The 25832-nt window shown below is 54.1% G+C and overlaps 11 protein-coding genes across 11 annotated transcripts; 7 read left to right on the top strand and 4 right to left on the bottom strand.

Annotated features, from left to right (window-relative positions):
• Positions 1-428: 428 nt before the first annotated feature.
• Positions 429-2021, top strand: PFLUO_LOCUS1097 (phosphatidylserine decarboxylase 1; the record flags this gene model as incomplete). Its single annotated transcript, XM_073778103.1, has 1 exon — positions 429-2021. One exon carries the CDS (start codon positions 429-431, stop codon positions 2019-2021), a length of 1593 nt encoding a protein of 530 aa, XP_073635191.1.
• A 498-nt stretch (positions 2022-2519) lies between these two features.
• Positions 2520-4349, top strand: PFLUO_LOCUS1096 (uncharacterized protein; the record flags this gene model as incomplete). Its single annotated transcript, XM_073778102.1, has 4 exons — positions 2520-2706; positions 2760-2926; positions 2986-4217; positions 4277-4349. The coding sequence occupies 4 exons, from the start codon at positions 2520-2522 to the stop codon at positions 4347-4349; spliced, it is 1659 nt and encodes a 552-aa protein (XP_073635190.1).
• Positions 4350-4732: 383 nt separating this feature from the next.
• On the bottom strand, positions 4733-6486 carry PFLUO_LOCUS1095 (uncharacterized protein; the record flags this gene model as incomplete). The annotated part of the gene is made up of 5 exons (XM_073778101.1): positions 4733-5116; positions 5220-5643; positions 5698-5898; positions 5949-6106; positions 6163-6486. 5 exons carry the CDS (start codon positions 6484-6486, stop codon positions 4733-4735), a joined length of 1491 nt encoding a protein of 496 aa, XP_073635189.1.
• Positions 6487-7635: 1149 nt separating this feature from the next.
• Positions 7636-9745, top strand: PFLUO_LOCUS1094 (uncharacterized protein; the record flags this gene model as incomplete). Its single annotated transcript, XM_073778099.1, has 5 exons — positions 7636-7770; positions 7818-7900; positions 7956-8344; positions 8395-8781; positions 8835-9745. The coding sequence occupies 5 exons, from the start codon at positions 7636-7638 to the stop codon at positions 9743-9745; spliced, it is 1905 nt and encodes a 634-aa protein (XP_073635188.1).
• A 297-nt stretch (positions 9746-10042) lies between these two features.
• On the bottom strand, positions 10043-10653 carry PFLUO_LOCUS1093 (uncharacterized protein; the record flags this gene model as incomplete). The annotated part of the gene is made up of 3 exons (XM_073778098.1): positions 10043-10093; positions 10167-10513; positions 10584-10653. The coding sequence occupies 3 exons, from the start codon at positions 10651-10653 to the stop codon at positions 10043-10045; spliced, it is 468 nt and encodes a 155-aa protein (XP_073635187.1).
• Positions 10654-11225: 572 nt separating this feature from the next.
• On the top strand, positions 11226-12867 carry PFLUO_LOCUS1092 (uncharacterized protein; the record flags this gene model as incomplete). Its single annotated transcript, XM_073778097.1, has 2 exons — positions 11226-11296; positions 11361-12867. 2 exons carry the CDS (start codon positions 11226-11228, stop codon positions 12865-12867), a joined length of 1578 nt encoding a protein of 525 aa, XP_073635186.1.
• Positions 12868-13965: 1098 nt separating this feature from the next.
• On the top strand, positions 13966-16484 carry PFLUO_LOCUS1091 (uncharacterized protein; the record flags this gene model as incomplete). The annotated part of the gene is made up of 3 exons (XM_073778096.1): positions 13966-14014; positions 14219-15657; positions 15708-16484. The coding sequence occupies 3 exons, from the start codon at positions 13966-13968 to the stop codon at positions 16482-16484; spliced, it is 2265 nt and encodes a 754-aa protein (XP_073635185.1).
• A 268-nt stretch (positions 16485-16752) lies between these two features.
• Positions 16753-17850, bottom strand: PFLUO_LOCUS1090 (uncharacterized protein; the record flags this gene model as incomplete). Its single annotated transcript, XM_073778095.1, has 3 exons — positions 16753-17578; positions 17649-17743; positions 17809-17850. The coding sequence occupies 3 exons, from the start codon at positions 17848-17850 to the stop codon at positions 16753-16755; spliced, it is 963 nt and encodes a 320-aa protein (XP_073635184.1).
• A 409-nt stretch (positions 17851-18259) lies between these two features.
• PFLUO_LOCUS1089 (uncharacterized protein) lies at positions 18260-19144 on the top strand (the record flags this gene model as incomplete). The annotated part of the gene is made up of 2 exons (XM_073778094.1): positions 18260-18295; positions 18347-19144. 2 exons carry the CDS (start codon positions 18260-18262, stop codon positions 19142-19144), a joined length of 834 nt encoding a protein of 277 aa, XP_073635183.1.
• Positions 19145-19985: 841 nt separating this feature from the next.
• Positions 19986-21618, bottom strand: PFLUO_LOCUS1088 (uncharacterized protein; the record flags this gene model as incomplete). Its single annotated transcript, XM_073778093.1, has 3 exons — positions 19986-21081; positions 21133-21360; positions 21413-21618. The coding sequence occupies 3 exons, from the start codon at positions 21616-21618 to the stop codon at positions 19986-19988; spliced, it is 1530 nt and encodes a 509-aa protein (XP_073635182.1).
• A 2770-nt stretch (positions 21619-24388) lies between these two features.
• Positions 24389-24853, top strand: PFLUO_LOCUS1087 (uncharacterized protein; the record flags this gene model as incomplete). The annotated part of the gene is made up of 2 exons (XM_073778092.1): positions 24389-24521; positions 24657-24853. The coding sequence occupies 2 exons, from the start codon at positions 24389-24391 to the stop codon at positions 24851-24853; spliced, it is 330 nt and encodes a 109-aa protein (XP_073635181.1).
• Positions 24854-25832: the final 979 nt, after the last annotated feature.

Here is a 25832-nt window from a genome sequence, read left to right as displayed (position 1 = left end):
GCCGCTATCTTGATATCTGGCTTCAAGGCCGGCGATAAGACGGATGGCAAGGTGTTGGCACAAGCTAGAACAATCACGGGAGGACAGCTAAAGACACGTAGAAAACAGTAGGGAACAAGGCCTGACAATGGGTCTGAAAGGGCAGGAAGAACGTGCGAGACGGTGCAGAAGAATACAAGAAAGCAACTTGAACAGGATGAGTGAGCAGACAGCCTTGGCACGTGGATATCTGCCAGGCGGTGAATCTCTAGGCGGTGAGTCGGCTAGGAGCCAAAACAAAAAAATGACATTTCCCCTTTGGGTGGAGATCAAACGTCTTCTGATCTCTGCCAGTGTATGCTTCTTGGCTGATGCCTATGGATTAAAGCTCTGGCAGCATTATGGCCAAGCGCCTTGCATCATCTCTCTGTTCGTGTCATTTTGTCCCTATGCGCCGGGGGTTTGCGTCGTCGATGGAGTTTTTTTCATTCAGGGCAACGGCCCGACATAATGCCAGCGTTCGCCATTTCTCGTCATCCAGAGCGTGGAAACAGTACCACAAAGAGAGTAACCATGACAACAACAATGGCAAAGGAGGGTTTGGGTCCCGTCTCCGATTTGCTCTGCGGAATACCAAGGTGGAGTGGTACCCAATTCCGGTCGGACTCGGTATTGGCTTCATAGGGCTGCTGCAGTTTTACAAGGCTCAACGAGCAGAACGGGAGCGACTGGCTCGGGATGCTGGTGGGGAGGACTGGGAGAATGGCCGGCGGCCACCACGCCGTCCTCGGGTTGTGCCCACGGGGTCCTGGCAAGTTCAGATCATGTCCACATTACCCCTGAAGGCCATGTCGCGCCTCTGGGGTCGGTTCAACGAGATTGAGCTCCCGTACTATTTCCGGGTCCCGGGCTTCAAGCTGTACTCGTGGGCCTTTGGAGTCAACCTCAGCGAGGTCGCGGAGCCCGATCTGCACACCTACCCCAACCTGGCGGCATTCTTCTATCGCAAATTGAAGCCAGGCGTCCGGCCCTTGGACCCAGATCCACACGCGCTGTTGGCGCCGTCGGATGGCCGCGTCTTGCAGTTTGGCATGATCGAGCGGGGAGAGGTCGAGCAGGTCAAAGGAATGACCTACAGCCTAGATGCCCTACTAGGGTCGGCCACGCCTTCGCACGTCGACCACACCAAACGACTCACGGATCAGATCACGGAGCCGTCCTCAAATGATGCAGAAACCACGGCGACGGACGAGGAATTTGCCCGTGTCAACGGCATCTCTTATACCCTTCCTACTTTAATATCTGGCGACCCAGGACAACCAGCGACGCGACGGGCCTCAGTGGATGCCTCTACAACGTCCAAGCCTACCGCCGAGCTCCAGGTTCAAGAAGAGCTGGCTCTCGGGGATGGAACTCCGTGGTATGCTGCTCAGAAAGCTCACAACCACGGACTGTTCTACGTGGTGATTTACCTGGCGCCCGGAGACTACCACCGCTTCCACTCGCCGGCCGCCTGGGTCGTCGAAAGCCGACGACATTTTGCCGGTGAACTGTACTCCGTGTCGCCATACCTGCAGCGCCACCTCCCCGGCTTGTTCACTCTGAATGAGCGCGTCGCCCTGCTGGGCCGCTGGCGCTGGGGCTTCTTCAGTTACACGCCGGTCGGGGCCACGAATGTCGGGTCCATCAAGATCAACTTTGATTCGGAATTGCGCACCAACAGCCTGCTGACCGACAGTGCCGCAGACCTGGCAGCGGCTAGAGCCGCCAAGCGAGGCGAGCAATACCCCGGGTTTGTCGAGGCGACCTATCGACACGCCAGCCAGGCCCTCGGCGGACACCCCCTGCAGCGCGGAGAGGAGATGGGTGGGTTCCAACTGGGCAGCACGATCGTGATGGTCTTTGAGGCTCCACTGGGCACACGCAAATCGATTGATGCCGGCTGGCCGGAGGAGCATCGGCGCGACGGCTGGACGTGGAGCATTGAGAAAGGGCAGCGCATCAAGGTGGGCGAGAAGCTCGGGTTTGTGGAGGAAGCATGAAACCACAGGAGACCGTAGTTGCACGATTAAAGATGATGTGTATTATAGCAGTGTTTGCTTGCCACCGGAGTCATACTACATAAGTTACTCGACTCGATCATAATTCTATACTTGTTCGTGCCCAGCTCCGACCATCCCTGATTTGCGCTGATAAGGGTGGGTTGCGTCACCGGGAATAACAAGGAAGAATAATCATGGCAGCTCATTTATTTTTCTACTCCCTGACCTGATTAAAATACCTGGGCCATTCCTGTCGTACCATCGAAGCAGGCGATTTCACTACTTTGGACGATTCTCGTTGTTGCTCCCACCCATCCAGGCAGCCAACCCTCGTTATCGGGGCGCGCACAACTCTCTTTCTTCTCCTTCCTCTCCCAGGGAACGGCCCCTCCATCTCCATCCTCATCGCCATCGTGCTCTCTCTCTCTGTCCATGGCCATTTTTAACGCGCCCCGTTCCTTCCAGAATGTCGGCGCCCTCTCCTCTATCCAGACCACAATGGGCGTCTCCGACCGTGCCAGTCATCCCTCCTTCTTCCATCTAGTCCTTCTGGTCTTCGAGGCCGTCCTCGAAGTCGTCTGTGTCAGTCTGCCGGGTTATATCGCTGCTCGTCAGGGCTTGCTAGACGCAGATGCTCAGAAATTTCTGGCCAATCTCAACGTGACCCTCTTCACTCCCTGTCTTAGTATGAATCCCACTCACTACAGCCCCCGACCACGGACTGACTGACGAATGCAGTCTTCATCAAGCTCGGCTCGCAGCTGACAGCAGAAAAGCTGACCGACCTCGCCATCATCCCCGTGATCTTTGTCGTCCAGACCTTGGTCTCATACTGCTGTTCATTCCTTGTCTCAAAATGCTTCCGGTTCAAGAAGCGCAAGTCCAACTTCGTCGCTGCCATGGCGGTTAGTGTTATTATTTCATCAGCATCAGAATGATCGTGGCTGACATTTCTAATCATCAGGTGTTTGGCAACTCCAATTCCCTCCCCATATCCCTCGTGATCTCGCTCTCGCAGACCCTCAAAGGCCTCCACTGGGACCGCATCCCGAACGACAACGACGATGAGGTAGGCGCGCGGGGGATTTTATATCTGCTTATCTTCCAGCAGCTGGGCCAATTGGTCCGGTGGAGCTGGGGATACCATGTTTTGTTGGCGCCCAAGGAACGATTCCTCGAAGAGGCGGAGCGCGCAGATATCGGGCATACGCGCATCGAGCAGGGCCAGGAGCACTACACCGATAATCCCAACCAGACAGATCCGGACGAGCCGCTGGTGCGCACACGCAACTCGGATGATCTGGAACGTCCTAACGGCGGGTTCCAGTCTGGAGATCAGACCCCTGTGACGGCGCGAACGTACTCATACACGAAGCTGTCCTCGCGTCATTCCGATGATGAGGTGGATGACGATACTGGTTCTGAAGAGACCCCGTCGGTGATCGGCCCGCCGCCGCAAGGCCCGTTCCTACCTCGTCAGAGCTCTCAGGGCCATATCTTGTCGTTTCCGGATGTCGAGGGGACGGCACGAGAAGCCCACGAAGCGGACCAGACCCGTCTCCAGCACTGGAAAGCCTCTCTTCGCCGAAATGGTGACCGCCTCCGAGGCTGGTTTAAGAAGCGAACAAACGCCGTATATCAGCGCCTCCCAACTCACGTCCAGAAGGGGCTCACAGTCTTCACTCATGGAACAACTCGCTTCCTCCACGGACTATGGGACTTCATGAACCCGCCCCTGTGGGCTATGCTGGTCGCAATTATTGTAGCCTCTGTCCCAGCGCTCCAAAGCCTCTTCTTCGACGACGGCACGTTCGTCCGCAACTCAGTCACCCGCGCCATCGACCAAAACGGCCAGGTCGCCGTGCCGCTGATCCTCGTCGTGCTGGGCGCCAATCTCGCGCGCAACACCCTCTCCAAAGAAGCCATCGCTGACATGGAGCACCCGCATGCCGAGCGCAAGCTCATTATCGCCTCTTTGATTGCGCGCATGCTTTTACCCACTATTATCATGGCACCGTTCCTGGCTCTGCTGGCCAAATACGTCCCCATCAGCATCCTCGACGACCCCATCTTCATCATCGTTTGTTTCTTGCTGGCCGGTGCGCCCTCCGCGCTGCAGCTCGCGCAGATCTGCCAAATTAATAACGTCTACGTTGGAGCTATGTCTAAGCTACTTTTCCAGAGCTATGTCGTCTGGTATGTTCTTTTCCCCCACCCTCAACATGGAACTGTGGCTGATTATGAGTCTCTTATAGGATCCTCCCATCCACACTGATCCTCGTCGTATGCGCCTTGGAAGTAGTGGAATGGGCCTCCGCCGCGACTTAGGGAAACCTACTTTCTCACTTTCATTCTTTTGTACGTGTATAAATCTGAAATGGCGAAGCTGGTTCTTGCCTTCTTGTTGCTCTCTTTCTTATTTTTTACCCGGGAATGGTGTTTTCGCGGCGTTATGCTATATGCGCTCCTTGGTGGCCGGGATCATATTCGATCGGAACGGATCCATTCTTCGCATTACCCTTCCTGTGGAGGATCATCAACAAATAAAAAACACAACTTGAACAGGCGAGAGTCTAGTTAATTCCACCCCGGAAACACTTGCTCGAAATAAAGATGACGCTTTCTTTCCAGAAACCTTCTATTGTACTATACAATGCATGAGTAGACTGTTCTAAGCAACATGTATATACATCAAACGGAACAGCAAGGAATCAACCAGAACAAATCCCCTCCGAGCCCAATCCCAACCCAAGCCCAAGATCATGAGCAACCACTCCCCCCGGATCACCCTGTACATCAATAAGCATAGCCATCCCCGTCGCAAGATGCCACACAACATGGCAATGCAGCATCCACACGCCCGGTTTATCCGCGCGAAAACGCAGCACGGCGTACCCGCGGCTGGGGATATAGACTGTGTCGCGGAGGGTGGCGCGGGTTAGATCGTACGGTTGTTCTTGGGAGGTGTTTGTGTCTGTGCTATCCGTAGTCTCGTCGGGCTCTAGACCTGGTGGATAGTCGTCGGAGAAAGGGTTGTAGGAGCCCCAGCCGAATGTCGCTTCGTGGACTGTCAGGATGTAGAAGTGGTAGCCGTGCTGGAGGGTGTTAGAATAATACAACTCGGATGTTCGTAGCGTAGAGTGGGTGAGGTATATAGGTATCTAAGGCCAACGGTAGAGATGGCAGGAATGTACTAACCAAGTGAAAAGGATGCGGCCCCTCATCAAGATTATTCACAACGAGATCCACCCATTGTGTCTCCTTTCCAGTCGTGAATGAGAACTGGTTCTTATCCCATTGACTCCTTGGCAGAGCAATTAGCGGCACGCGGGGATCCTGCTGCGTCTGCCAGGACGTATGGTTGAAATACCCGAATGGCACGTTGGCGTTGCGGGCCATTTTTTGGATCTTCGTGTAGACGACGTGCGTCTCCTGTGCCTTTGGGGGAAGGTCTTTGAGGATTGAAGGGGAGGATGGGGTGTCGTCGAGGTTGATGGTGTTGCGGATTGTGGGTTCGGAGTGTTTGCCCTTGGCTTCTGATTCGGGGGATGAGGATGAGGGAAGATAGTTTATTAGGAAGGTTTGTTCGGGTGTTAGGGCTGGGTTGGCGTATTTGAAGCATCTGGGTGGGTTGTTAGTGATGTGGTTTTCTGTTGTGAAGGGTGGGCATTCATACTCTTCGTCTAGGGAGATCATTATAGACGATTGCTTCGAGTCTTTTGGTGATGAGTGAAGGATAAAGTCCATGCGTTGGCCGGGGTATAGAATGCCAATCGAATTCGCATCTTTCTGCTCAGACCGCGCTGTGTCGATGCTATCCACCTGTATAAGGTCTAGATGCTCTTGGTCGAACGTGAGGGATATCCCAGCCAATGCACTGTCACGCAGGTTAGTTAGATAGTTTCCTAGAGAAGGTATGATACACACCCAGTGTTGACAACACGGATCCGGTACTTCGTGTCCGGGTCAAGGTCCAGGAAGGATGAATTAACCGATTGGGCCACGCAATCCAGCGGACGAGCGGGCACGGCCATAGAACAGTCAAAATGGCCCACACCATTAACCAGGAGGGAGTCAGGAACAGGCTAGAGACAATGTTAAAAATTTTGGCGAACGGAAAGAAACGGCGAATGTATCATACCTCATTCCCGAAATTGCCTGGCTCCTTATACCAAGCAAGAACATCACCGGATGGCCGATGATACCAATCTCCAATGAGAAGCAGAAGTTCCTGATCGTAGCTTGACTCGTCGCGGCCACGCTCTCGAGAAATCAGTCCTCGAACGGTGGACTTGGGAGCCGGTGCGTGAACCACCAGACCGCCGTACAAGCCGTCCGCTCTCGAGGTCCCCGAGTGCGCATGATACCAGAATGTCCCGCTTTGGTCTTGAGGGATGGTGATATTGTAGACGAACTGGCCTCCGGGAGGGATGGTACACTGTGTTACCCCGGCCGCACCGTCCATGGCATCTGTCCGTGATTAGCCGCGGGTGGCCTCGTATACCTCGTATGTCTCAACTTTAATTGAACTCACTGGGTACATGGAGACCGTGCCAGTGTAGGGCAATTGACTCGTCTTGCAAATCATTAGTGGCGGTGATGACCAGAGTATCGCCCGAGCGAGCCTCGATCGTTGGGCCTGGAAATAGGTCTTTTGATTTTGCCCGTCTCGGTCAGTTGGTTTCCCTCACCCGTGTAGGACAGTCCCGCTCACCGTTGATCAGATAGACCCGTTTCAACACACCATCTGGCCGTCGGTCCCCCGAACTAATGCGCCAACTCCGATGCTGTGTTACCGCTGGGCGAGAGGCATGCTCCTCCGGGTGCAGCTCAATTCTAGGGCGGAGAGCCGCTGCATTCTCGGGTTCCGGGTTATGTGGATGTTGAACGGGCGATATTAACCGGTCGAGCGAGAAGTCTACTGGTGGTTGAAGATAGACCAACACAATCAAGAGGCACGCAGCCAACGCCCAGCTCACAATAGGCCACGGTCGATATTGCATAGGAGGTTTCGGTGGTGTTTCCAGCTTCTCGCGCGGTCGTCGCATCTGGTCCTCCGGTCGGAGGGAGGTCCGACACGCGCATTTATTGTCAGTACTTAATGTCACCGTGCCCTTGCCGATCCATTGGAAGCGAGGGGAATGATCAGGTCGGGTGGATCGATGCAGGGGATGTCACCACCCACGTGCCCGGGGCACCTTCACTGATTTGAAACCCGCGGATGCCGCTGCCCTTCGCCTAAACAAAGTTCGAGATTGAATCGGACCCATTGAGAGAACGCAGAACCAGCGCAATTGTCACGTAGTCAACGTACGGAACGACCATTGGTGTCGTGGAATTCGATCGTGATGCACCGATTTGGGGCATGCACGATGGCGGCGCCCCACTGGCCGCCCCTACTTGCTTCTCTCCGCGACTAATCGATAGCAAGGCCCCTATTGGGAATGCCACTAATCGGAGAAATTATGACCGGGCGAATATCTTGACCCCATTGGGATTCGGAACGGTGCCGAGGCCGCGATGGGGCTTTACTTTAAGTACTGCTGGGCTCCTCCTTCCTTCTATAGTCTCAATCGTACCCTCATCCTTAAGTCTCGCTGGACGTTGTGATATCATGGCTCCAAATACACGGGCAATGCTTGCGACTGCGCTGGCAGCGCTGTTGAGCAGCACTCCGGTCTCCGGAGACTCTCTGAAGGACATCCAGCATGTGGTTATCTTCATGCAGGAGAACCGCGCGTTCGACACCGTATGTGCTGCTTCCGGGAGATCATAGAGTCAAGCTAAAGATGTCAGTACTTTGGGACTATGGCTGGAGTCCGCGGCTTCCAGGACCCGAATGTCCAGGTGAATGCAGACGGAAAACCCATTTGGTATCAGTGAGTAGTGTGACAGCACCACCAATCGCCGAAAATCGACTAACGCGAAATCAAGATATGTCGACTCGAGCATGTCCACCAATGCCACCAGCTTGCTGCCTTGGTATCTGGGTTACAAGGGTGGCAACTCGACTGATGCTATTCAATGCATGGATGCCGGTGACAACGGCTACCAGGCCAACCAAGCCGCCCTCAACCACGGCTTGAACAACATGTGGGCGCGGAACAACACCCCGTGGAGCTGGGGTCATCTGGAGCGGCAAGATATCCCCGTTCAGTTCGCTCTGGCCGAGGGTTGGACCATGGGCGACATGTATCAGGAAGGTCAAATCACTGCGACCAACCCTAACCGTGTCACGCTGGTCAGCGGCTCCATCAATGTCCCCGGAGGTCCGCAGACCCCGGATCAGGGTGGAGTGTATATTGACAACAATGAGGTGCCAGGTGAGCGAGCCTTCGAGCTAGTGTTTTGCAGCGTTCTAACGGTAAATCAGGCTGCGAGAGCACGGGTGTCGATTGCTACCCGCTCAAGTGGAAGACCATCTACGAGTACTACCAGGATGCTGGAGTCGACTGGCAGGTCTACCAAGACACGGACAACTTTGACGACAACCCGCTGGCCTGGTTCCAGCAGTTCCAGAACGCCTCGAAGGATTCCCCGCTCACCCAGCGCGGCATGTCCTACCTTGGACTGGAAGACTTCTACAACCGGGCCGGCAATGGCACTCTGCCCGAAATCAGCTTCATCGTGGGTCCCGCGGAGCTGTCTGAGCACCCGCCGTACCAGCCCAAGGACGGCGGCTGGCTGCAGCAGCAAGTGACCAACGCGGTTATCAACAGCCCCAAGTACAAGAACACACTGCTGATGGTCAGCTACGACGGTAAGAACCCATCCCACCCACGGCTCGAGAGAAGTTTGCTAACACCGGTCCAGAGACGGGCGGCTGGGGTGATCACGTCACTCCCTTCCACTCCCCCAAGGACACGCCGGGAGAGTGGATGGAGGATCCGTTGGACTTGTTTGGTGATATCTTCGTGGGACCTGGCTTCCGGGTGCCTTTCTACATGATCTCCCCGTGGACCCGTGGAGGCAAGGTCCTCACCGAGCGCGCAGACCACAACTCCCAGATTCTGTTCTTGGAACAGTGGCTGGCAGCTCGTGGCTACAAGAACGTCGAGACAAGTGAGATGGTGCCGTGGCGCCGTGCTCACATGTCCAATCTGCTGAATGCATTCGACTTCGACAACCCGGACTACTCTCTTCCCAACATTCCCGTCGCTGAGACTCCCACGACGAACAGCAAGGGTGACTACGTTGGCTCGGCTCAATGCCAGGCCAAATATCCTACTCAGCGCCCTCCTGTTCCTTACGGCGAACAGGGCGATGAGGAGTCTGCCCTCTGGTTCGAAGAAGGCTACAAGCAGGTCGTGGGCTACCTCACCGAGGGCCGCTATCTGACTTTCGAGAAGAGCGGGTCCGCTCTGACGAACCCGGGCAAGGGCAACAATCTGTCCAGCAGCCCTGCGTCATCCAGCCACAACGCCAAGTCCCAGCGCTGGGTGATCCACTACAACAGCGACGAGGAGAGCCAGCAGTTCACCATCTCGAGTGCACTGGATGGCCGCTGGCTCGGAGCCAATGGCAAGCTGCTTCCCAGTACCCAGGCGTCCAATGCCGCGGAGGTGAAAGTGACCTTCCTTGGCGCTAGCCAGGGCTATTCTCTGCAGTATGTCGCGAGCGGTGCCTATATCGATGCCCCCCACGGCGGGTCTCTGCGTATGTCTCACACGCGGAAGGCGCCAGCGGATGGCTTCGCGGTGTGGAGTGTGTCCTACCGGGATTAAACGAGTGAGTACTTGGTAGCATCTTTTGCCAAGTGTTGCAAATATAGAAGGCATGGTTATGGTGCTGTATGCATATAGTAAGAGAAGAGGTGACTAGTTAGAGTCAATGCGTATTATATGACACCATTGTTAGATGCTATGGGCCTGTGATTGTAAAATATCCTTTCTCAATGATTTGCAGACATATTGTATTCGAAATTGCCTAACCTGCGGCTGTATGCGCGTAATTTCTGTCCCGCTGGTCTTGATCTATATCCGACGTCCGACATACAATCACTATCAACATCTCAGACACATCTACGCAGCCGTGATGGTAAACGGTCCTGCAGCATTATAAATCGTAGGCATCTATCCCAACCCAAAGTCAACACCAGTCCACACCAGTCCGCAAAAAAAAGAAAACTTGGAAAAAAATACATACCTGCGGTGCCGTGGACAGATCGGTACTCAATCTCAAATACCAAGCATCTCCATTCTTAACCCCAGGCAAATGCTCCGGGATCTTAACCGCCACCACACCCTCAGCCCCGCGGATCCCAGAGACAATCTTGATAGACTGGTCAAACGAGATGGTATCCAGGTGGCGCACGGGGTTGTTGTACAGCCACACGCTGTACTCGTCGCCGGGGTATTTGTTCAGCGGGTCCGAGCAGTGCGTTGTTGGCTCTCGGTTGAAACGGAGGTGGATTGTTTGGCCAGCCTTTACGGTGGAGTAGTCGGGAATTCCTTGGTAGACGTTCACGCAGGCGTAGTCGCGTTTGCCCCACGCTGATATTGATCATGGTTAGTTTGTCTTTGGGGGAGTGAACCATGTATGGGGGAGGGAGGGGGGACTTACGCTGCCATTTGTCGAAGGCAACGACGCTGGTGGCTAGGATGGAGGTTAGGATTGTTGCTGAGAGCTTCATTTTGAAGGATTTAGAATGAGGAAAGTAGAGTGGATGTTGGGGGAGCAGTTTAGTTCAGGGTGGAAGAAAGGCATTTATATATAGTTTTGCACTATATCCTACAGGCTTCTCCTCCTCCGTCTCCTCCGGAGAGACCAAGACCCTAAAGTGAACTAAATCTGGCAAAATCGTATCTTTTACAGTGGCTGATCGTGTCTCACTCACTCACTCCACTGCTGGACCGTCGGTTTTTTCGCTGCTTGGCATCGGGGTGGAGTGATTGATGGCGACGAGGATGAGACCCTGCTGATCTCTTGCCACAATAAGCGTCACGTCCGAGTTGGCAAATCTGTAACCGATGTGTGCCCAGAGACCCTGCAGAAAGAAAGTGGACGACTTCGCCCCAACAACACCAGTCGGAGACGAGGCGCTTACTCCCGAATGTACTTGACCGCCGCCGACCCACTCCTCCGCTCTTTCAATCCTTTCTCTCACGACTACCCTTTGTTGGGCAGCAAGGGGAGAGCTACACGATCCGACCATGAAATTTGAGAGTCGGTAGAGGCTATAATTGCCTCGATCTCGCTCTTGGCATGACGACACCCCGCAAAGAGTCCGGCCGGGTCGGCAGCACCAAGTCCAGGACAGGCTGCGATACCTGCAAGTAAGCTTGACGAACCCCCACTACGTACATGGTCTTGGCAGAATGACTTACTTGTTTCTCCCAGGATTCGCCGTGTCCGGTGTGGCGAGGAGAGACCATTCTGTCTGCGCTGCACCAGCACAGGTCGGCGCTGTTTTTACCGCGTCCAGCCCGCAGCCAGCGTGCCGAACTTGCCCCAGCTAGACAACTATGGGCAATCTTCACATCCTGAACGGCGCGCATTTGAGTACTACTTCCACCAAGCCGGACCCGCTCTCTCGGGGATCCTAGACCTCGGTTTCTGGAGTGGTTCCGTTCTGCAAATCTGTCGCCTGGAGCCGGCAGTGTGGGATGCGGTGATCGCGCTGAGTGCGCTTTATGAACGCCCTCCCGTTCACGAAGCGCGTCCGTTTTCCCTCCTGAAAAGTCCGGCGGCGGTGCGGCATAGCTATCATCATGATGCGCTGGTGTGGTATTCGCGCTCACTGGCTGCCTTGCGGCAGCGGATCGAGAGCGGCATGGCTGATTTTACGGTGTCGATGATCGGCTGTATTCTGTTTATTGCCATTGAGCTCTTGCAAGGAAATCGCAATGCTGCCATGACATTGTATCAACAGGGGGCGCAGATTATGTCCAGTGGCATGGAAGCAGGTGGTCAAACGGCGCCTTCACTACTCCTGTCCACGATCAAGCCTCTTTTTCAGCGGCTCGGTACCTGGGTGCTCGTTATTCGAGGCGTTCGTGATGATAGTTGGATTCCCGGGCTGGATAGTATGACGGAACAATTCACCTCGCTGGGGGAGGCTCGAAATGTCCTTTGCGGTCTTGTTGCAGAATTCAAGGTGCTCAACACCGATGTCAAGGATCATTGGCATGAAGGGATTGATGATCGCCTACAAGACTCGCCGGCTCTCATACTGCGACAAAATCATCTGCTCCAGCAGCTGCAGGTTTGGTACGAGCTTCTCACCTCTCTCCAGCCAATTCAACCAAGCACCGGTGATGTCGACGGTGCCACTGCAACCCTTCTCATGACCTACCTCAGCATCCTGGTTGAAACCAGGGCCTGCTTGGACCCTAGTCAAACCACATTTGACCAGTACGAGGCCGAGTTCATCCGGATTCTCGGCTACGCTCCCGCCGCGATCGCATCAACATGCAACCCAGACGGCAGACAACCCTCGTTTACTTTTGAAATGGGGATCTACCTTCCTCTTTTCATTACCGCGCTTAAATGTCGTGCTCCTCTGCTGCGACGCCAGGCATTGCGGTTTCTGCTGCAAGCCCCGGTCGTACAGGGTCTGTACATGTGCACTCCGACCTCTCGGCTCGTGGCCATACTCATCGCCTTAGAGGAAGACTCGACGATCTCGCTAGACGATGTCGCATCATTAGAGGACCTGCTGGGACGGCCTGGCCGGATCCCGACTGCTCGTGAGCGCATCGACGGATTCATGGTCTCGTCGCAGGAAGACGAAAACGGGGACCCACAGCCGTGGTTGAATTATACACTTCGCGATTTGAATATTGACGGGTCGATCTGGATTTCCCAACGATCCGTGCGACTGCCCGCGCTGGCCAATACTCAGTAAGACTGCCATGCATCACGCCATCAACAAGCTTCCCCCACAAATTTCAGGCACCAATACCACTTTTACCACTCTTACCACTCTTACCACTCTCTAACCACCGTAACTTACATCCCCTCACTCTCACTCTCTCACTCTCTCTTTACTCTCTCTGCCCAACTTCTCTCAACCTTCCACTCTGCGTCCCTGTCCAGAATGGAATTTTTTGTTCCATCCAAAAGAGTGTTCGATCTATTAGTCACCAAAGCCGACCACTCTCGTGACCCATGACCATGTTTGCTCTAGCCGATTCTCATCTGAACCAGAAAGGTACTATCTGGCCCAGCTGTGGTCCAGCGCATCCCATGGCGGCAAAAATAACCAGCCCAAACACTTAGTTGTCAGCCCACATGCGACAAACCATGCCATCTGCGTCCTACTATCTGTCTGTGTACAACCAACCACCTCATGGACGACATTGTTCCAGGTGCCACAACATACTGCTGATATGAATTCATTTCCTTTTGCGGCCACATTGGACCTGAGTACGACGCCACCAGACCCCAGCCTGGAAGGTGGTCGTGTGCCCCCAATCCTTTCTCCGGTAATAGTTGATCGCAACTCTGTATGAGGGGGCCGTGTTGCACCTCCTCCCCGGGTTCCGCCAGGCGGGGAGTGTATGCCAGATTCGCCAGGCATCAAAATCCAGTCACCTGAGCGATAAGCCCGGTCCGCAACCTATTTGCCACTGGAATACTTATTTCTTTCTACAGTCGCATTGCTCTCTGCTCTTTCTTGTGGCCGCAGAGTATTGCATGAGCTTCTGTGCGGCTCTAGATTGTTCCACTATAGTGCAAAGCCTAAAGTGAATTCGGCCTATACCAGAAGCTTTCCTCGGCACTAGTGGTCCTGACCGCTGGGACGTTTCCGTCGTTTTTTTCTGGGTCCGACAGAATCCCCCACCTCTACGATTGCCGCTGTCTGTTTGCTGCCTGATCGCTGTGCTTGACCCCGAATTCTTTAGGGCAAGGAAAGATTTCTCGCGCATCTGGTCTTCGGGCGCCCCCGTGAAGCTCTCCCAGGTCCTCGAATTGGCTGCATCTCGGGCTATCTCATTTGCACATGCCATCCTTTGCCGAAGACCATGATAGTCCCGGTCCCGACATGGCAGGTAGGCTTTCTTTTTTTTTTGATAAATTGTCTTATCAGCACAGATATCGATTTTGCGCATTCCAGAATTTGCCCCACGTAAGGATCAACCGATCTCGCCCCCATCAGGCAGAGCTATCAGGCTTGATCCCACCCTGCTTTGAGCATGTCGCACACTTCCATATGCACTTCATATATCTCGACTCCTGTTGCTAACCCTAAACAGATTCTCCACCTATTCGGGGAACGGGTTTGCATATTCCCTCGCTACACAAGCGTGTGCGCGCAAGTGGGACCAATATTGCCGGCTCCCCACCAGACGGAACATCCTGGAAAGTGCCCCGTGCTCCTCCCGTCGCGAAAAAGGTGACCGCACGACCACCACATTATTCACCATCGGTCATGCCGTCCCTATCTACCCCGTCGAGCGAAAAGCAGGATGCTGCCACGAAGGAGGACTTGACCAAGTCGGAGGAAGACCCTCAGTCCGGCCTATTTCACCAGGTGTCCGAATGGCTGCAGCACGAGAAAACGAGACGGAAGACCCGCAAAGCGCGCAAATCAGCTGAGTTAGGCGCGCAAGAGGATGCTCCTGCGGATGTCGATGGCCCGGTAGAGGATCCCAACCCTATACTTTCGGAAAGCTCTTTTTCCCTGGAGAAACTGGAGAAAATTTTGCTGCAGTATGGCAACTCGCGGTATGGAGCCGCCGCTCTGGGCTCCGTCCAGTCAGCACGGCGGTCATACCGCCGCCGTACAAAGGGGTTGCGAAGAGGGTCGGCGTCGGATTCGGATACTACCGATCTTGAGGCTGCCGTCCCCCATGTGGATGCTGCTCTCGACAATTCAAAGACCCTCACCTACACTGGTGGCGTTGCAGGAGAGGACGACGATGCTGCAAATGAGAAAAACGCCACGGATCGGGAAGCTTGGGTCGTTTTCAAGACCGAAATCGTTCGTCTTGCGAATACGCTGCAGCTTAAAGGATGGCGGAAAGTCTCCATGGACTCTGCGGCGGAGATTGAAGTGATCCGGCTGAGTGGCGCTCTGACGAACGCCGTGTACGTGGTCCATCCACCGAAACATGTCCCTGTCTCAAGGTCCGAAGATGGATCTGCGGCGCTGGTTCCGAGAAAGCCTCCACCGAAGCTGCTACTGCGCGTGTATGGTCCCCAGGTGGATCACCTCATTGATCGGGAGAAGGAACTACAGATCCTCCGCCGATTGGGGCGCAAGAATATCGGCCCTCGTGTGCTGGGGACTTTTATCAACGGCCGATTCGAAGAGTACTTCGAAGCTCGTCCGCTGACCCCGCGGGAACTGCGAATGTCTGAAACAGCCAAGCAGATCGCCAAGCGCATGAGAGAGCTGCATGATGGCATCGAGCTTCTCGAGGAGGAAAGAGAAGGCGGCCCGATGATCTTCAAGAATTGGGATAGGTGGGTGGATCGCTGCGAACAGCTCACCTCGTGGCTCGACAAGGAGATTATGTCTTCGCATAATGAGGCCAAAGCTGCTTTGGAACCGTGGCGTCGACGCGGCTTCGTGTGCGGCGTGCCATGGGCAGTGTTCCGCAAGGCCGTGGATAGCTATCGGATCTGGTTGATTGCCAGCTGCGGCGGAATTGAAGAAATCAAGCAGCAATTGGTGTTTGCCCACAATGATGTGCGTGTCCACTCCATCGCCTAGTCTCATATACTAACTTTTTCCTCCAGACCCAATACGGCAACCTTCTTCGCTTGGAGCCAGCCTCGGAGTCGCCGCTGCTCCTACCGGCCAATGAGCATAAACAACTCGTCGTCATCGACTTCGAATACTCCTCCGCTAATACGCCCACTCTCGAATTTGCGAACCACTTCACTGAGTGGTGCTACAATTACCACGATGAGGATCGATCGTGGGCCTGCAGCAACCGCATGTACCCCACGCCGGAGGAGCAGTACCGATTTGTATCGGCCTATCTGACCCATCGTCCCGGTATTCCCGGCTCTCCATTCGGGACTCCATCTATTCGCGCCCGTACCGCCACGCACATCACACCACTTTCTCTCGACGATGGACCTGAAGGAGCCAACCCACAGCAACTGCAGACAGAGTATTTTAACCAGGACGAACTGGATTCAGAGGTGCGGCAACTCATGCACTACACCCGGCTGTGGCGCGTGATGAACTCCGCGCAGTGGGTGGCCTGGGGTATTGTCCAGGCCAAAGTGCCGGGTATGGAGGAAGGCGTCGCCGAAATGCTGGCGGCCGAATCAAACTCGCAGGACGCACACAACAGCCATGGAAATGGCAATGACAACGACAATGGCGCCAAGAGACCCGCCGTGGATGGGGATGTCGACGAGGAAGAAGAATTCGATTATCTTGCCTACGCGCAGGACCGCGCCATGTTCTTCTGGTCTGATATGCTGGCGCTGGGCCTGGTGAATGAAGAGGAGCTTCCTGCGCCGATGGTTGACCATATCAAGTCGCGGATACTGGAGTACTGAGATGCACGGTGATGAGTTTACGATGTGGATGACTGAATGTAGCAACTGACATAGTTCTACCGTGATAATAGTTTACTCAATACTTCATAATGGGGACATATACAACGTACTTTCACAGAACACACGTATAGAAAGTAAGAATTGACGTAGGTCTTATCGCAAGGCGGTGGGTATCCATGGATATTGTCAGTGCAATGCATCAAGAATGAAAAGAGGTCATGAAAAAAAAAAACGACACGACAGAAAGGAAAACGACCTAACCAAAAGGCTACCGACGCATCTCCAACTTCTTGCGCGTCTCCTTCTTCGCCGCCTCAACCCACTCCTCATACGCCCTCCCATCCGGCGCAGCCTTCTCCTTCCCCGCAACAACGCCCTTCATCATCTCCCCAATAAACCCAACAAAGTTCCACCGGCGCAAGGTATTCTCCCACGCCCACGCAGCGCGCTTCCTCTCCTCCCGGGCAAGAGTTTCCGCATCCCCAATCTCGCGCGCCGCAATCCTCGGATCGCGCACAACAGCCATGAGATTGAAATGCGTTTCTTCAGGCGGATACCGCGCAATGCGGCGCTGGAGAACCTCGCTCACCGTCTCCGGGAACGACGCCAGATCACAAGCCCCATGGCTGATGGGATGCGGCTGCAGTCCATCCAGCTCGTAGAGCGTCCCGTTCACAGGCGTATACGCAATGAAGTGGTACACGTCCGCGGCATTCTCTTCATCCTGCGGCCGGGCCGTCTCATCGGCGAAGGGGCTCGCGCGCGCGAAGGTGTTGTGCGCGCTGCGGATCGCTTCCGAGTTGGAGAGCGCCTCGCCGCGCAGTTCAGGTGGGAATCCCGTTGTGAAGTCTTTGAAGGAGCTTAGCTCGGTGCCGAGCGAGATCGCGGGTAGGGGGGTCGGTGGGTGGTCCTGGTTTAGGATGATGGAGAGGATGGCCTGTGTGCCGCAGGCGTTTTGGATGGTTTGCGCTGCGAAGAAGAGGTTGGAGTTGTCTGTTGCGCTTGTGTCGTAGCTGCCGTCGAGAGGTGCTTCCTGGCGGGCGCCGGCTGCTTCGCGGGTCCATTTGAAGAGGAAGATTACGCCGTAGACGGGGCTGGAGTGGGGGTTAACCGTCTGCCTGTCTGTTTGGATGATGATAGAGAGGGGGGACTGTAAGTAAATACCCTAAAGAACGGATTGTGTCGGCATCGAGCGAGATCAGCTCTTCGAATTGCACGTCTCGCACGCCCAGCGTCTCGATCAGAGAGGTGAAAACGCCCTGGGTGGGGTTAGCGGCGGGGTTGCTGGGTGGATTGCTGTGGTCATGGATCTAAGATGGCATACCTCGTCTGACTCGATGGTGCTCCAGCCACCAGTATCAGCCATTTTCGCGGGTGTGCAGGACAATTGAGCTCGATGGGATTGTCGGAGAGTCCATCAGGCTGGAGCTTGCAGCCAGTTATGTCATTGTAGCAAAGGCGGTGTCATTCTGCCCGTTTGTTTCCACTATTCCTGATTGGGACGTATGGAATCAAGCGAATGTTAATACTGAAGAGCATGTTTAGATCGATGGCTATTTGTGAGGGACTGGTAAAGCAGTTGAAGATGTTTCACTATGTATGAGCTCGCCCATGGGCTTGCTAAATGTTGATCATCGATAACCCTAACTAACCTCGGATATACCCCAACGCTAGTCCATCGTCAACACGCTCCAAGGCGGGGTTTCCCAGGTCGATCCAGTTGATCCAGTGCAGAACATTACTGATCGATTCCAATTGCAACCCAGCCATCGAAAATGGCCAAAACTCTACCTCCAGGTTCAAAGCTCTGGGTATGAACGCTAAGATCTACTGTGCACGTCCGTTATTCTGACCTATGATAGCTTCTCAACCTTGGATACCTCGATGTCGATGCATCAGCCCTCATAACGGGCGCCAATGTATGGGCACCTCACCTTCCGCCTCAAGAGCATGACCGCCGCGAGCTAGTCATGATCGCAGGCCTTATCCACCACCCGGACGTCGGCCTAATCCTCTTTGACTCCGGCAGCTGCGAAGACGTGATCGCCAATTGGGAGCCTCATTTGAACGAGTGCACTCCTCGAGTCTGGGACAAGAGTACCCACGGCCTGGCCGAGGCTATCGCCGCGACGGGTGCGGGGACTATCCGCGACGTCAAGGCTGTCGTGCTTAGCCATCTCCACAATGACCATGCCGGTGGGTTGGAGCAGTTTATTGACTCAGATGTTGAGATCTGGTGCCATGAGGAAGAATTGAAGTATGCTTTCTGGGCTTGTGCGACTGGTATCGATCGGGATCTATACGTGCCTCATTATCTACAGCCCGATCGGTTCAACTGGAAGACGTTCAATAGAGAAAGCTTTGAGATTTGGTCGGGGATCACGCTGCACCATACCCCCGGCCACACCCTTGGGTCTATTACTATGGAGCTCATGCTCCAGGAATCAGGATCTGTGGTTATGACGGGGGATCTCTTCCATGTGAAAGAGAATTGGGAAGACGGAAAGCCTCAGGGGTCTCTTATGCGTGATTTTGCTGCGTGGCATCGCAGTTGGGACTATGTGAAACATCTTGTCAACACCAAGAAAGGGAAAGTTTTGCTTGGACATGAGCAGAGCTATTTCAAGCAGTTTCCAATCAGTCCTAAGTATCTAGCTTGAAGAATGAGATATTTTTTAGGACTTAGTTACACGCGAATTAAAATAGTCAGAGTGTGGTCTTTGATGGTTAATCATCAGGGATCTATGATTACTGGACCTAGCCATATGTAGCTGCACAGCCTTCTTATTCTCTAGTTGGGTTCATATTATCAGAGATCGGATTGTCACTGGATCACGTAGTATTTAAATTCGGGGCTAATAGTCAAAGTTGAATAATGGATGTGAGGACCGACGTTGCTGTGGCTGTGGCTGTGGTTGTGTCTACTTATAGTATGCACGCACATGTTTTCGCTCCGGGTTCCTGGGTATCTACACAAAAAACAGACCTATCTTGTCCTTAAAGTGGCGGTCCGTGCGAGAGAATTAAGAAATTGGGGTATTGTTAGGAGTAGACTGACTCTAGGATCCGTACGCCTTACTGTACAGTAGTATAGTAGTGACTGTATGCACTCGGATTCAATCTGATCCATTCATCACGCAACATTATCTCAGGAAGTACTAGACACTAGGTTTTCGAGTAAGGTACAAAAAAAGGAAGGTCTGGGTATATCATTGGCTCTCGATCTCGAGCCATTTCTTGGGTTTGTGGCGTACAAGCAAAACAGACAAAACGAAAAGAAAATCTCACACACCAACGCTCATGCTCAATCCGCAAGCAAACCAAAAAGTAAGAAAGAAAGATCCAAGTCGTAAATAAACATACAAAAACAGTCCTGTAGAGATCAAGTAAATGGAGACAGATATGGAGCTGTCCTATTAGTTACTCTCAAGATTGGAGAGAATGATGAGTCAAGCCCCGGCATATCCCATGATTGCGAGAGAGACAAAGAAGAAAAACAACTCATGTCCAGCACGACTCTGGCGCAACCAGACCGGGGACTTCAAAGGAATGTGTCTGCGGATGCGGATATATCATATTCAACCCCAAAGTGCCGTCTGCGTGCGGCATGTCAGCGCACAGAAGATCGTCCGCGTAGGGAGGGGTAAACGCTGACGATGGCGAGATGGAGCCGACATGATGGCCCAGACCCGGCAGACCCAGCTGGGCGTCACTGGTGTCGAGCTGGAGTTGTGGGGAGGGCGGGTAAAGAGAATGAAGCGAAGAAGCGGCGGTCATGTAGCCGCCATCTGATAGATGGAACGACGAGCCAGCCACGGTGACAGAGGGCGGAGACTGGAGCGGAGGGGTGTAGGCGGCGTGTGAAGTGGATGCGGAAACGGGTGAGGAAGATGAAGCGAGAGGGTAGTCGTGCAGAGCATGCGGGTAGGGGCTTGACGGGCTGGGTGAGTAGTGCTCCGCGATGGAACCTCCTGGTCGGCTGCGATACCGGGCGACGGCGCGACGGGGCAGATCCATTAGCGTCAGTGCCAGACGGAGATCGGCGCTGAAGGGGTCTGTAGCGCTGTGGGCGACGATGATGCGGTAGATCTCCCCGATGGGTCCGACGGAGAGGGGGCCTAGATAGGCACCGCCCATCTCGGGAAAGAAGCGATCGAGCTTGACTCCGACGGCGAAGAACTGGGACAGAATTGCTAGCGCGGCGATCTCGGAGTCGCCGCCGTGGAGCATCGATGGTGGAAGCCAGAACAGCCACCGGCGCAGAATGATGCTTCGCTCGAATGATTGTTCGGGGGTCTGGGTGGGGAGATCTTCGCGGAACTTTTGTACAAAGTCAAGCAGCTCGCCCAGACGCTGTGAGTGTTCGGGGTTGTGCGAGACGCGCTTTTGAGTGAGCTTTAGTGCTTGGATCGTCTGGTCTAACTGTGCCACCTCTTCGTCTAGGACCCGGGACTCGCTGGTCCCTGGTGAGAGGTCTGTGATTTTCAGTGCTCGCTGATCCTCCACGAGCCGGGCTAGCTCCGACTGTTGCCTCCAAAATGGGTGCATGGATTCGAGCACGGTCGAGATTCCTTGTTGGAGGGACGCCCAACTTTGACTTGAAAGGTATCAGTTAGGGCCCAGAGTATACAGGAAACAAAACACTCACTGATCACTCGCCAGCCATAACAAGAGGATGGAGGCCGCGAGGATGGCGTCGCAGTTCTCCTTGGAGAATGATCCGATGGCAGTCTGAAGACCCTGGAGAGCGATACCCCGGTGGTGATAGGCCAGCTGCCTGGTTTCTTCATCTCGGGTGATGAACGCAAGATGGAAAGCCGACAGTGCTAGGATTGAGCTCATCACAAAATCATACGACAGCGAGATGGCCAGGAGACTGATCGACCATTAATAATGAAGGCACGATGTCACACAAAGCAGCCACTTACTTGGGCATCTTCTGCGCCCACACCGTGCAGCCAGCTAGGCCTCGTCGGTGGAGGTCGATCGAGAGACCGATGATATGATGGATTAAGCGCAGATCCGCCTTGGACAGGCCTGACCAGCCAGAGCGAGGGCACTGAATCAGTTCATGGTATGGAGGGACGCCAGTGCGATGCCAGTTGTCGATTTCCATTTCGATCTCGGGCGACATGAGCAGGTCCGGGCTGCGTGTTGGGGGGGATGGCGGGCTTCCTTGGGCGGCGGCGACATCTTGGTAGTCACAGCGGCAGTTGTGCTTGGTGCAATTGCGGCTAAGAGAGTAAGCGTTAGTTGGCTACGCAGTCGACAATCAAAGAAGACAATAGTACCATTGAGGGAAGGTCTCATCGCATCGAATATGCCTCCTTTTGCAAGTCTTACAGCCGTTGCGAGACTTGGTATGGCTCTTGCGTGGAGGGCCACCACCTGGACCAGGCATCTTGGCTATCTTGGCTTTTGGGAGGGGATGATCAAGTCGGTTCCACAGTGAATCAAAGTCTGTCAGGAAGTGAAGGAAGGAGAGTTAAATTCAGGCACCCCGTGAGGAGACGGCTGGCGCAGTCGCTGATGTTTATAAGATTCCACAGCCGCGCAGCGCGCATAAGAATATTCCCCTGGACGCTATCAGGGCACGTGGAAATTACGATTCAGCCCCAGCAAGCGACTGTCGGGGCCAAGAAATAATGCGAAAAGAAGAAGAGCCAGGAGAGAGGAAGAGGGAAAGAGGTGCAGAGTCAAGAGTCAAAACGACAATCGCCCGTGCGAGATAATGGATCTGACGGGGGACTATTAGTCTTGGCTGGGCCGCGCTGCTGGGAAAAAGCCCACAGTGCCGATTGGGCGTTTTGAGCCTCTCTTCTTGTGTTCCCACTGCGTAGGGGGGGGGGGGAGAGGAAGGGAGCCCGAATTACAGTTACGCCCTCGATGGCCCTTTCAGCTGGAAGGCCACCCTAGGCCCGGGGGACGGGGAGACCATAGGGCTTGGGCCCAGTCTCAGAGTGAGCATAGTCTAATCTGACGGGTGGCCCCTTTACCTGTCTCCAAAGTTTTAGGTGGAGACGGTGATTAGGGTTGTTTTGAGTTGGTCGACCTTGCAGAGAGGACAGTGTTGTTTGGGAAGGCCCAAGCAGATCCATGTCCGAAGGAATGGCGAAACCGCTTCGCCTCTCGTTGGGGGCCTGAGTCTGCCTTGGGTCAAAAGTGGACACTAGGAACTGCTGTTTTCGGTATAGTTGCCCAGGCCCTTGTCTGCCCGAATGGGATTGGACTCATCAGGGTCTGCTTCTTTTTTCTGCAGCAGCCAAGCCCCTATTCGCCTGACGCACCAGGGTGAAGCGTAGGTGATACAGGAAAATAAGCGAAAGGGGGGGGCCGGAATGCGGAATAAGAAAGTATATTTCATGGCGATGATGAATGAGCAGACAAGGCGGGATCCATCAGCCAGCGATCTCGGGACCCTGGATAGTGGATCGAGACGTCAAAAAGAGATAACACTATTTACCACGTTGGGTTTAGGGCGAGGTTGCGAGTCACCGCTGGAAGGTGGCCGGTGCGCTCCTGGGTTGAGCGTCCAGCACTACGCCGGAGTCGGTGAAGACCATCATCAGCGCATCCCTGTCACCCACACGTGGCGTGGTCGCTGCCTGGGACGGTAATTAACGTTGAGGGTTCATCCCGTCTCCTCGTTTCTCGCGACATGGCGCCTCGAAGGGTTTAGCGCGGGGGCTAATCCATGATCGACTTGGCTCGCGATCGGCCGTTTCAGAGGTGTGAGACAATCACTCATAGTCGACGTGGTTCACTAGTACCAGTATGGAACTATCGTACTCGACTAAAAACAAAAAGCTCGGCTCTTTCTGCGATCCTTGGGACCCGGCCGCACTACACAACTCTAACCCGCCAAGAGAAGGCCATCCTAGACGCGTGGGTCTGGTCGGTCCATCGATCCACAGTAAATTAACATCTTTCGATCTGCTGGGTCCAGTTTCAGTGATCGCTGGGTAGGATCCAGTACCTACGTCGTTGAGATCGGCCCAAAGTTCGTTCGTAGGTCCGGGATAGTCGGGTTTAGTCCCCGGGATTCGAAACGCGGCGGGGATCAGAGAAGGCTGCAAATGCCCACATGCATGCAGGGGCTCGAGTGCAGGGCGCAGTTGCAAAAATGCAGAATCCCTGCAGTCTGCAAGACTCACCGGTTTGTACCTCGACTATGCACTATAGTCTTTGGTGTAGGTTTAGCCGCACGCCACGTTTTTGATATTCGGGACACGGGAGCCGGTGGGCGGGGGTGATGGCTAGATGGCTGATGGGGATCCGGGCTGGATCTTGGATGGCAGTGAAGGACTGCCATGGTACGATCTCCCACCCCAGAACTACATAGCCAAAAGGTAAACTTTAACCGTATCTAGAGTAGCCGTTGTTGCCAATATAGGCTTTCTTTGTCTAATAGTAGTACCATTCTTGGTCTAGGTTACTCGACTATATCAAACCATCACTATATTTCAGACATGAAGTCATCGTGATCCTCCCCCGTGGGTAATAGTAATTGCCCAGAGGCAGGCAAATATAACTATTGGTTAGACACCAAGCCCTAAAATCATGATGAGAGCACCATGATGCAGAGCCCCCACCTCTCACCTCGCCATCACCCATCACAATCGGCCCCTCTGAATGGCCCACCAGCATGCCCGGCGACACCATAGCGATGTCATCAGGGGCAATTCCTGACCAGCGTACGGCAAAAATTGCCCATCACCGAAGGGTCTTTGCCATTCCTCCTTTTCTTCTCTCTAGTGCAATGCCAACCACGCTACCTAACCCCATCCCGGCGTCAGGGTGATACCAAACTCCGTTTTTCGCTCTATACACACAACAGTATAGTAGATATCACACCATCTATATCTATCTGTCTCGAGCAGCGCCGCTGGGACAAAACCACAACGATGGGCTTCCACAAATCATCCATGGACATCCAGCTCAAGAACAACCATGTTCTGAGCGCCTACTGCCGTCGACCGACCGGAGAAGCGACCTACTCGGAGCTGGATTTGAATAGGTTCCTGGGGACTAAGAAGGGTAAGTAAGGGTTATTTTAATATCCGTGCTAATGCCCCCACACACTCGCTCACTACTCCTATTGTGCTACTAGAACTCATACTCCTACCACAAACGCATCATCAGCTAACAGGGGAATGGATGACTGGGCTGTAGGGAGATTTGCATGGAGCGCCGAGAACTTCGCAGACAACGCCGCGGGCGTGGATCTTCGGCTCGAAGGCCCAACCCACGAGCCGATCCTGCATGCGCAGCTGAACGATGGGACCGGCGGTTGCCGTGAGGATAAGGTGAATCTAGCGGACTGTATCAAGAATGAGGATGGGCACCTGCGATACATGGATTGCTTTTAGAAATGAAATGGATGGGACGGATCTAGACTTGTATTTTGGTTTCTTTTCGATTGAGTTTCGGGGTAGTCCGCGTAAGCGTTAAGGTTCTAGATTGCTGTGAGTAGGGTAGAGACGTTAAGTTTTCTGCCCACTCGGGAACTGCCGAGATTGTCTGGTTTCGCTCGTGGGATAGCACCTGTACGGGTATAGCACACCGCAATGTACGACCTTGGCAGTCCAATTTCAATCCTGCGGCTGGAAGCAACTATGCACTTTCCTTGGATTATTGGTTATTTCCTCGTGGCATGTCTCCTCTAAAGGTATAGTTCAGTATGAAGAGCCAAGCATGCTACTGTCATGGCCGTCATCGCACACGGACTGTACCGGTATTCAGCAAACTAAAAAGTCAGCCTTGTCCAGGATAGCCCCCTCCCGAAATGGACTAGGGGGGTGTCCATCAATCAGGGGGGAGTCATGCGTGGGGGAGGAAAAGCAGAGGCAAGAATAATAACTAATCAGGTGGGTTGTGGACACAGCGCAACGCGAAAAAAATCGTGAAACGACCCTCTAAAGGAAAGGCGCGTGTCTCGGTGTTGAATCCATTCCTCCGGTCCGTGCGGGAGGTCCCCCCCCCCAAATGGGGTCTTTCCCTTCTATCCGTTCCTTGTCACCGGGCAGTGCTAATAGTTTATTCAGAGCAGCCAATCCTGACAGGGGGGGCCAAATAAGCGAGCGCCCTGCCAGTGTCCGATGAGGAGGGTTGAAGCTAGAGGATCTCAAGTGGTGACCGAGCGAGTCGGGAAAAAGTGTTGTCCCGTGCCGCTGGGATCGACAGCCTGACAGCGCACCGCCCAGGAACTGGCACAGGCGTGGCTCTTTTGCCATCTCGGACTCCGACGAGTGGAATGCTACATTTTTCGCTGCGTAACAATGAATGGTCTCCCTAATCACACGGGGGCAGACAATCAGGTGAGAATCTATCTAATCTATCTATCTAGGA

The sequence above is a fragment of the Penicillium psychrofluorescens genome, assembly GCF_964197705.1.
Source record: "Penicillium psychrofluorescens genome assembly, chromosome: 1".
Classification (NCBI taxonomy): Eukaryota; Fungi; Ascomycota; class Eurotiomycetes; order Eurotiales; family Aspergillaceae; genus Penicillium; species Penicillium psychrofluorescens.
Note: the sequence above shows the minus strand (reverse complement) of the source record. Positions and strands in the feature narration are given on the sequence as shown.